The sequence below is a fragment of the Triticum aestivum genome, chromosome 5A (genome assembly GCF_018294505.1).
Source record: "Triticum aestivum cultivar Chinese Spring chromosome 5A, IWGSC CS RefSeq v2.1, whole genome shotgun sequence".
NCBI lineage: Eukaryota > Viridiplantae > Streptophyta > Magnoliopsida > Poales > Poaceae > Triticum > Triticum aestivum.
In genome coordinates this window covers 433,936,549-433,947,129 of record NC_057806.1, presented here as the reverse complement: position 1 = coordinate 433,947,129, position 10,581 = coordinate 433,936,549, and the positions used below count along the sequence as shown (strand labels likewise).

The following is a 10,581-nucleotide window of genomic DNA, read 5'->3' as shown; positions in this document are numbered from 1 at the left end:
ACAAAATTAGCACCATGGCAATTCTGCTGAAAACAGCGTCAGTCCGAGTTAGTTTCATTCAAATCATGCAAGTTAGAGTCCAAAACAAGGGCAAAAGAGTTTGGAAAAATAGATACGACGGAGACGTATTAGAGGATGGCGGCGGCAATGCGGTGGCGACGGAGGTAGAGTGAGGCAGCAGGGAGTGAGGGGAGGAAGAAGAAGGTCGGGCACAGGGGAGGAACTTGAGGATAAGGCGTCCATAGCAGTAGCGCTGGCCCAGGAAGTGCGCTACGGCTAAGCCCAATAGCAGTACGCTTTTTCCCGGACATGCGCAACTGCTAAGGCTAATGATGTAAATGATCTTTTTGTGTAGAATTTAAATTGTCAGTATGAATCCTCACCGGTTTAGGAACCGGTGAAGACTCATATTGCGGCCACAAATCGTACACATATGGTTCAATGAAGCCCGAGTGGTTGTGATAGTTTGAGAAGTAACATATTTAATGTGGTAAACACCCTGTTCACGAAGCGAGGTGGGACTAAACATAGTTCCAAGGAGGGGACTAAACTTAGCATCAGCGATGTTTGACGAACAGCGCTACTGCTAAGTACAATAGCAGTAGCGGGGTTACGAAAACGACGCTACTACTATACCTAGTCTGGCGACAACGTCATGACAATTGTAGTAGTAGCGCTCTTTCCTCTAGACGCGCTACTGCTACGTTGATATCAGTAGCGTTGTTTGATGTCACGTGCTACTGCTAAGTAGCGCCTTATTTTAAACCGCGCTACTGGTAATATTCTGTGTATAAGATTTTCCTTAGTAGTGCTCCCTTGCCTGTGCGCGCTTCCGCTCCGCGCTAGCTACCCACATTCATGCCGCTGGAGAGTGGCCGCTCCGATTGACACAGACGTAGAATGGACGCGACCTTTCACTGGCGCTGGCTTTGAAGCTCTAAGCCGGTGCGTCGTGGATCACGACAACACAAGCATCATGGCTGTCGTGGATGACGTCGTGTCGCACCGCACCTCCCGTGCCTATGACTAAGCCATTCCCCGTCAACATTTGCGTAATTGCGCCCTACCGACGGAAAAAGAAGCTGGCTTCACGGAGATCGACGAGGAAGCGTCCAGCACGTCCGCGCCCGCTGCCATCATCGAGAAGAAGTAGAACATGAGAGGCCGCCGCCACTTGGGTCCCATGAAGGCCACCGCTGAGGCGACGCCGGCGTACACAACTGGTGTCTTGCCCGGTCGCAGGCCACCGTCGTCCCCTGCCCTTCCGGCTGAAGCACATCCCGGCGGTACCACTCCGATGAGCAGCACTGCCAAACATGGGGAATCAAGCCTCCCTTTGCGCTGAAGTACATACCACTCGGGCTTACGGCAGTCGGATGAGCGGGCTGCTGGACATGAGGAAGACAATGAAGATCTGCCGCGACTGGCCGTAGACTTGTCAAGGGTATCCGTGTCGTGGGATGGATATCCGCTGGCGCCGCCCGTAGACTGGTTTTACTTTAGTTCGGAGTAGTTTGTAGTTACAAAAATGTCCTAAATATAATGAATATTGTCCGATTTATATGAAATCCGCCGTGTTTGCGTGAATTTCGTTCGATTAGTTTAAACAGTGATTAAAATGTATGTAGGCAGTGTTGAATGCCGAAGCAAAATTTTGCGGGTGAGTGTTGGTGATGCCCTAACTTTGAGCTATAGTTCCATCCAGCGATCACTGGCCTTCGAATCTTCGGGTCTTTCTACGAAAGAAGAGGACAGCAGAACTGCTGCATGCCAACTGACAACTGACGGCTGCCATTGTACCTATTCCATTTCTCCTTTTGTAGAGGAGCTGTATCCATACATAGACGACACCCCATGCACGTAGAGGACCCGTGACCGCGGCCTGTCTAGTAGCATTTGCTTAGCAGATGCCCAGCGTTCTAAAAATGCGTTACGCGGGCCCCGGCACCGCCGCGAGGACCCTTCCACGGCAGTCCACCATTGCTTGCAGCTGCCGTGACACGCGTCCACCAACCCACCCCGCCTCCTATAAAGCCCCCAAAAAACCCATCGCTTAGCTTCTACTCCTCGCCGCCCTACGTCCCACCTTCTCTGTCACCCCGGCGTGAACCCCGAGGATCGCCAATGGCGCACGCGGCGGAGGGGGAGAAACCACGGGAGGAGGAGCAGGAGCACGAGGAGGAGGTGATCATCGTCGGGGCGGGCCCGTCGGGGCTGGCGGCCGCCGCGTGCCTGTCCCTGCGCGGGGTGCGGAACCTCGTCCTGGAGCGCGACGACTGCGTGGGGTCGCTGTGGCGGCACCGCACCTACGACCGCATCCGCCTCCACCTCGCCAAGCAGCACTCGGCGCTGCCGCACGCGCCGCACGGCCCCGCGGCGCCGACCTACCTCCCGCGCGACGACTTCGTGCGCTACCTCGACGACTACGCCGCCCGCTTCGGCGTCCGCGTGCGGCTCCGCCGCGAGGTCCGCGAGGCCCGCTTCGACGAGGCGCGGGGCGCGTGGCTCGTCGAGGCCGTCGACCACGCCACGGGGCTGGTGGAGCGCTACGCCGCGAGGCACCTGGTGGCCGCCGCCGGGGAGAACGACGAGAAGGTGCTGCCGGAGGTGCCGGGGCTGGACGGCTTCCCCGGGAAGGTGATGCACGCCTGCGAGTACCGGACGGGCAAGGGGATGGAGGGGAAGGCGGTGCTCGTCGTCGGGTCCGGCAACTCCGGCATGGAGATCGCCTACGACCTCGCCGAGGCCGGCGCCGCCACCTCCATCATCGTCCGCAGCGAGGTCAGTTACTTGCAAGTACTCGCTCCGTCCCATAATAATATAAAAACGTTTTTGACACTAGAAGTAGCATGTTTAATGTTTCTTAATTAAGGGTCCACGGTAAGGCCAGTTGTTTTTAGTGTTTCTTACTTAACGTAAGTTCAGTTCTTTTTAACTTGGTATGTTTAATGTTTCTTACTCAAGGTTTGTTTGGTTGCTACCAAAATTTTGCTACTAACAATATTTGGCGATGGCAAAACTTGCCAAAAAAATAACAACTTTTTAGCAGGTTAGAAAACTGATTTAGTCGCTAGGTAAATCAACTACACTACTAGCCAGTTCTATTATACACCAAACCATGCCCCATTGTTTCACGTGTGTCGTTATGCCAGCGCGCACGAGTAGGCACGCCTGGTGGCGGCTCACGCAAGCGTGCCGGGCGCACGAGTCATAGGGTGGCGAGCTCTACACGGCAAGTTGGCGCTCCATGTGTGCATGGGGCATGGCTGCATGCGTGGTTCGTTTTTGCATGTAGGAGTTGAGCTGCTGGACGGCTCCGAATGATCGATCCTGTTTGTGAATGCATGCATGCTCTTTTTTCTGCTCTATTTTTACGTCACGGCCTAGCAGATCGGGAGCTGTGCCCGTTATGAACTTCTGGATCGGCATGGCTACCACTGCAGCAACCACGCCACACCTGCTATCTGCGGGAACGAACCATTCGGCCGTTCTCAAATCGGAGTAGTAGTATTCAGTTAGAGCATTGCAACAGCTTGGTCAGTTTGCCCTCTGCCGTCCAAGAACCTTCAGGTTTTTCTAAGAAAGAAGGCGACACTAGGACTGCTGCCAGCTGCCTGCCACCGTACCCACTCGATCGACACTGCATGCACGTAGAGCCCATAGCTAGCTAATTTATTGTACTACCCTATGGAGTTTTTGACGTTTGATCCTTGGATTTGGATCCATGCACCTGTACTGTTCCCACATATAGCCTGATCTCGACCGGATCGATGCCAACAAATCGCTGCAGGAGCAGCACAACATGATTATTCAATGCCGCAACGGAGCCCGTCGATCTGCAGGATAATTAACGACAGATCTCATTCTCACACACGCACGCGGGGTAGGTAGCCACTAATTCTCGCCACTGCGTAATGACCAACCGCAATCGGTGGCAAATTGATGAACAGCAACATAGGATCCTGCTGTCTCGCTTGTGGTCAGCAGCCCGCTTTAGCAGATGAATGACCCCTGTCTCTGTCGCTTATATAGGTCAAATAGTAAAGACAAGATGCAAATAGCAAACCACCCATTCACGTGCCTGATCAACAACTTGGTTAGTAGTTTAACCCGATAGTTTATGTCTCCTTCTGTATTTTCAGTGATGGACCATGTGATGTGATGCAACCAGTAAAGACCATTGTCGACAGCTAAATAATTGGCTGCAATGCGCGGCAGCGGTCGTGTGAGTTAATTATTTGTTGTTGCTGTGGCTGCATGCAGCTTCACCTTGTGACCAAGGAGATCTGGAACGTGGCGATGACGCTATACAGGTACCTGCCGCTGTGGCTGATCGACCGGATCGTGCTCTTCATGTGCAGCGTCGTGTTCGGGGACACCTCCCGCTACGGCCTCCGCCGGCCCGCCATTGGGCCCTTCTCCATGAAGATCCACACCCCAGCCTACCCTGTCGTCGACGTCGGCACCTACGCCAAGATCAAGACCGGCGAGATCCAGGTCAGTGAAAGTTAATGGATGTTGGATTTTATTTTCTTCAAAATTAGGGCTGAGCGCCTGCCTTTCCCTAGAAAAGAAACACTTATTGTGATATATACAACCAAGAAGCAATGAACTCAAAGTCATGCAAAAATAGATTGCATAATATAGGTGGCTACAAGAGGGAAAATACACACGTGAACATAGTTAGATGCACACACACATGAATAGTAAAATTTTAAAAATACTAGAGAAAAAACTAAAATTTCTAAAATTTGGGGTATCAAACTTGGTCACCACTGTATGTATGCACGTGTGAAATTTCATGAAGTAATTACACCTATGGTATTTGTAGCGAAGAAAATATAATCAAGACCTTACTATTCATGCAAACAGTGTTTTCGAATATAGCTTCGATTATTTTTCTTTAATTTTTGCTCATAATACCATGAATGTCAATACAAAATCTGGTGCAAAAATAACCTATGAATAATTAAGATGCATTAATTATGACGTGGCAACGTTTCATGCATAGAGTAATGAAAAAAATTCTAATTTATGACTTGCATGCGTAACTTGTTTGTGTGGTATGGTTGCATGGCTAGAAAAATAGATAGTCAGTTGTAGATATTTAGGAATTGAAAACATAGGATATAGGATTCCCTCTTTTTTTCTCAACCAAAACAATTTATAAACTTAAAAAATTTCTGGTCACCAAGACATTATAACCGCAATGTGTAGACAAATATTTTTGATTTTTGGTGCAATTTCAATGCTTAAAATGATATAGCTTATTGAACATAAAATCTTATTCTATATCTGTAGCTCCACTGAAGAAACTGAAATCTTTTCTATACACGGAAGTTCTTTTGTTTTTGTGGATTTTTCTTTTTGCCAGGAATTCTAGGTTTTTTGTTGATTTGAAAAGTTTCAAGTTTATATATCGTTTTATTTATAAACCTTGATGCAAAAAATGGATGGTCTAGAACTCTAAATAGAGGCACACCTGCGGCGGATTTAGAAAGTCCACCCTCTTAACTTCAAGCTGAACGGGTAAAGGATTATAAATTGCATGCTTAATTCAAGGGCATGTGAACGCGTGCAGGTCCTGCCGGCGATGAAGGCTGTGCACGGGAACGTCGTGGAGTTCGCCGACGGCAAGCGGCACCCGTTCGATGCCATCGTCTTCGCCACCGGCTACCGGAGCACAACCAAGAAGTGGCTCAAGGTAAGATTATTACGTCCATTGCAGACGCATCCGTCCATGCATCCAGCTCATGCTGCCACATGCCCACGTGTGTATAGAACACCAATGCACACTCGTCCTGTGTACCAACTTGGTCGCATAGGGATCGGTACATCATGATTCATGACTCATCAGTGTTGTGACTCATAATTTGTACATTTTGTTGATAAAAAATTAAGAGAAGACGTTCGTGCATGCATATGCATGTCGCTTTGGAGACGAGAGACGAGACTTTCCCAAGAAGCAAAACTCAGCTCGGTTCCTGGTCTCGTCTTTCCGGAACATGCCCGCGTGCGTTCATGTACCGTCGGTGCTACGCATCCTGAAAGTGCACGCCTGAAAATAGACATGTCGATCTACTATTACTATATATGCACAGCGTAGGGATTCGGGACGCAAACTCGCTCATGATCCGTACGGCCTGATCATCTATGTGTTTTCCTTTTGTTCTCTCAGAGTGACGATGGGCTGATCGGCGAGGACGGGATGGCGCGGCGGAGCTTCCCGGAGCACTGGAAGGGGGAGAACGGCCTCTACTGCGCGGGGATGGTGAGGAGGGGCCTCTACGGGAGCTGCGAGGACGCCGAGTCCATAGCCGAGGACATCAGCAAGAAGAAGAAGAAGCCACACCAAGCCTGACCATGATCATCGTCAGAAGAGCAATAATACCTTCTGGAGTCGCACAGCGATCGTTGGGCGAGAAACAATGGGTGTGTTGTGATTAATATCTCGAAACTTAAATAATCTGGAAAACTAGCCGTAGCTTATCTGTGATTATCGGGGAAACTATTATCTGTTCGTTGCCTTGTCTGTGCACAGTCCGGCCCGGACACAGTCCAGGTTAATAATTTCCAGATGCGATCTGCAGACCGATCCATGCGCGACTCGCACTGACAGTACCCTGACTATGTAGTGTTAAATCCATCAGGATCACATGTGTTGGATATCCACGGTAGTTGCGGGATCAGATGGGGTATTACTGTTAGGTAATCTTGTTCTAGTCATAGTATTGGTTGAGTCATGTAGTAGGAGTTTATACTAGATTTAGACTAATGGTGAACAAGGTAGCCGGTGATTAGTACATGTGGCTGGTTGCACGCAAGTAGCAGAAGTACTAGTCCGTGTTGTGATAGGAGTTAACCAGTAAAGTAGAGTCCGGTTAGGATTTGTTTGTGTCCGGCGTGTTTAGGTAGTAGTTTCTGTACGAGTAGGATTGGGTTTAGGTTGGGTCGGTGGCTGGCTGTGCATATATATATATATGCAGCCAGGGCATAACTTCGTAACGTGTGTAGAGAAAACAGAAAAAGGAATAAAAAGAAGGGGCACGACACGTGCCCTTGGCCAAAGTTTTCGTGTGCGTGTTCGTCCTGATTTGATGTGATCGATCATGTGGACGAAATTCCAACAATTGGTATCAGAGTAAGGTTCAGGTTCGAGCGCTTGTCCCGGGGTGGCGATCTACTAGCGCCTCGGGGCGGGCCATGAAGTCGCTGGATGATCCGGCGAAGAGGAGGAACAAGTGATCGTCGTTCGTCGGAGCGACAAGGAGGGAGACGACAGGTTGTCGTCAGCAAGATGGCGGAAGGAGATCGTTGATGTGCGAGGTGGTGCCGAGGTGCGGTGCTGGAGCTCATCAAGATCGTCATCTGGGGAGTCGGATGAGTTAAGGAGTCGTGCGAGTTTGCATGGTCAGTCGTTGTCGTTGCGTCTGTGAGTCGTCGTCGTGTCCAAGTGCTCGTCTTGGTGATGATTTGTTAAAGTGGAAGCGGTGTGCATGGTGTTCCGTGAGTCATGTCCATGTCCTCGTGGAGCGTCCTGGTTGCGGCCAGTGTGGATTCGGTGTGATGCCGAAGGCGGACGATGGTAGGCGAAGCCATCGTAAAGCGAGGAGGTGTGCAAGCAGTGAAGAGTGCATCTATTGCAAGCAAGTACAAGGAGTATGGTGTGGACCGAGTGCAAGGCAGTGGCCAAGCAATGGCGGTGGCACAACATGACAGGGCAAGGAGGTGCGTTGCATGTTTTCAGACGGGTCATACTCAGTGTACGGATATGACGGTTGAAGATCAAGCTCGACGTGTAGTGGGACAGTGACCAGTTAAGTTGAACGACGTGAAGACTGATGATGCGTCCAGTCTTGCATGTTGCACATGTAGATGCGATCGTATGGGCTTGTAGTTCAGATTGTACGTTAAAGTTTGGATCGACAAGTCGCGAAGCTGCAAGAGTCAAGACGAGAGGAAGCGCAAGGAGATGACATGTCAAAATTAGGGGAAGATTGTTAGGTAATCTTGTCCTAGTCATAGTATTGGTTGAGTCATGTAGTAGGAGTTTATACTAGATTTAGACTAATGGTGAACAAGGTAGCCGGTGATTAGTACATGTGGCTGGTTGCACGCAAGTAGCAGAAGTACTAGTCCGTGTTGTGATAGGAGTTAACCAGTAAAGTAGAGTCCGGTTAGGGTTTGTTTGTGTCCGGCGTGTTTAGGTAGTAGTTTCTGTACGAGTAGGATTGGGTTTAGGTTGGGTCGGTGGCTGGCTGTGCATATATATATGCAGCCAGGGCATAACTTTGTAATGTGTGTAGAGAAAACAGAAAAAGGAATAAAAAGAAGGGGCACGACACGTATCCTTGGCCAAAGTTTTCGTGTGCGTGTTCGTCCTGATTTGATGTGATCGATTCTGTGGACGAAATTCCAAGAATTACCTTCACCTTGGGTTGATGAACTCCCGCTGTTGCTATGGCGGGACGGTGACGGCGGTGTGGGCGTGTGTGTGTGTGGTGGTGGTTGAGCTTCCCGTCGTATCGCGCTAACCCTAGATTGGTAGGGATGTAGATGGGGTTCTGGACGCATGGTGAATCTTGTGTTGCGTGCGGCCCACCCCTTTATATAGCGTGGCGACAGGGGCCTACCAACCATGGTGTGGTTGGGCGCCCCAGATCAGGGCGCGGGTCAAGGGCCCGTCGAGCCGTTGGGCTCGATCGGGAAGAGATCAACCTAACATTCTTCCCCTTGATCTCAACTTTACTTTCAACCTTACACTTTCTAGTTTATTTGTTTCATCACATATTGGTACATAGAACATGTTTCATCGCCACAGCTCAATTGCCGATAGAATCAGGCAGCCACAACGTACCTTTCTGTTTTGTAACAAATTCTTTAACCTTGGGCTCTTTATTGTCCGAAATTCTTAGACTATACCATAAAACCCATGTCGACTGTGTGTTCTCCGAACACACTGGACGGTAAGCCTTTAATAAGTAGATCTGCAAATACTTGTCTGTTGCTTTTATGCATCAAGCATTTCTACATAATTCCGTACTTTCTCCTTTACAACGCATAACTCTGTGTCAGTGTGTTTGGCATCAATACTTGACTCGTTGTCATAGGAGCAAAAAATTTGAAATGGTTTGTCAACCATTATCAACTCCGGGTACAGGTCTCCTTAACCATTTTGCCTGTCCCTCAGCCTCATATCAAGCTACAACATATCTTTGCATCACATTGATGATAATTGTTTCATTCTTTGGAGCTTTTCCACACAAAAACTCCAAGTGTGAAAGTTAGGGATAATTGTGGATTTCGCTATACATTTCACAAGTCTATTCTTTGTACTCACAATCTTTTTAGAGCACTTATTTATTTCAGTATGAGGTCGATATCTTTGAATCCATTCCAGTGATCTATATATGGACTGGACATTGCCAAAACAACCCGGATACGTGAACTGTGTCAGGGTAATATATTGAGCTTCCAACAGCTGAAGCATATGGTGCCATATCCGTTTTCAATCTTTTCTCATCAACTTTTGGAACACCATAGTTTCCAATTCCATTACCCTTGACTATAAGAACATGCGTAGGTTTTTCTCGCATGCATACTTTAGATACCTTTCTTAGCATGTCCATGCGACATTCCTAATACCCCCTTTTTTATTCTTTTCTTGGTGAATCTCGATAATTATAACGAGAGACACTCTACCTGGGACATTCTTTTGAACTTTGAGGACGAGAACTTCTTTTCTCCTCCTGTAGTAGATTGACATGACCACTAGCAAGTAGGATGTCATCCACATGCACAGGATTAGAATGAATTTCCTATTCTATAACTTTGCATGAATACAATTGTCCTCTTATTTTCTTTAACCCAAAATAACATCTGATTATTCTAACTTTAAATGTCATTGTCTAGGGACTTGCTCTAGTCCATAAAAGACTTCTTGAAGCAGTATCCCTTGTGTTCTTTACTTTCATTTGATGTAACTCAGATCATGATGTCGATCATGATGTGCCACTAACACTCATTGTAATATATTCATTCTCTTTGGACAAAATCTTTCGATTTAAGTCACGCTTTACACCTTTACATATTTTCTTTGGAGTCACATTGACCTTGTAGACCCTTTACAGCCTGTTGTTCTGGCTCCATTGGTAATTACTTATGAGTCCCAAACATCATCGGGATTCACCAATTTTATTTCATGGCATATAGTCCCTTATCATTTAGACAAAACGAACACTTCTCAAGGCTCGATTGAGCGCTTTAAATGAGGTGGGATCAACCTCCATTTGAATTTCACTAACATAGACTTTATAGTAATCAGAAGTATCTGATTTTCTCATTCCTTGAGACCATCTGTGTTTCAGATACTGACACTTCTTTCATATGGAGCTGTTGTTGCTCTGTCATTGCCAAGAGTCAAATTAATTGTATAGTCTTTCATTTCCAAGAGATAATAGCTTTTACAGGGACCTTTATCACAAGATCCATGTTTACCCATTCCTCCTTTATAGATCTAACAACAGGTGTTGTATAGGTCATACAACATGCTCCCCCAGATTACTCCATCTTCACTAAAAA

The 10,581-nt window shown here is 47.9% G+C and overlaps 1 protein-coding gene across 1 annotated transcript; it reads left to right on the top strand.

Moving 5' to 3' along the window:
• The first annotated feature begins 2,052 nt into the window (after positions 1–2,052).
• Positions 2,053–6,597, top strand: LOC123103794 (probable indole-3-pyruvate monooxygenase YUCCA11). The gene is made up of 4 exons (XM_044525475.1): positions 2,053–2,781; positions 4,264–4,497; positions 5,582–5,704; positions 6,179–6,597. Exons 1-4 carry the CDS (start codon positions 2,125–2,127, stop codon positions 6,359–6,361), a joined length of 1,197 nt encoding a protein of 398 aa, XP_044381410.1. The 5' UTR covers positions 2,053–2,124; the 3' UTR covers positions 6,362–6,597.
• Positions 6,598–10,581: the final 3,984 nt, after the last annotated feature.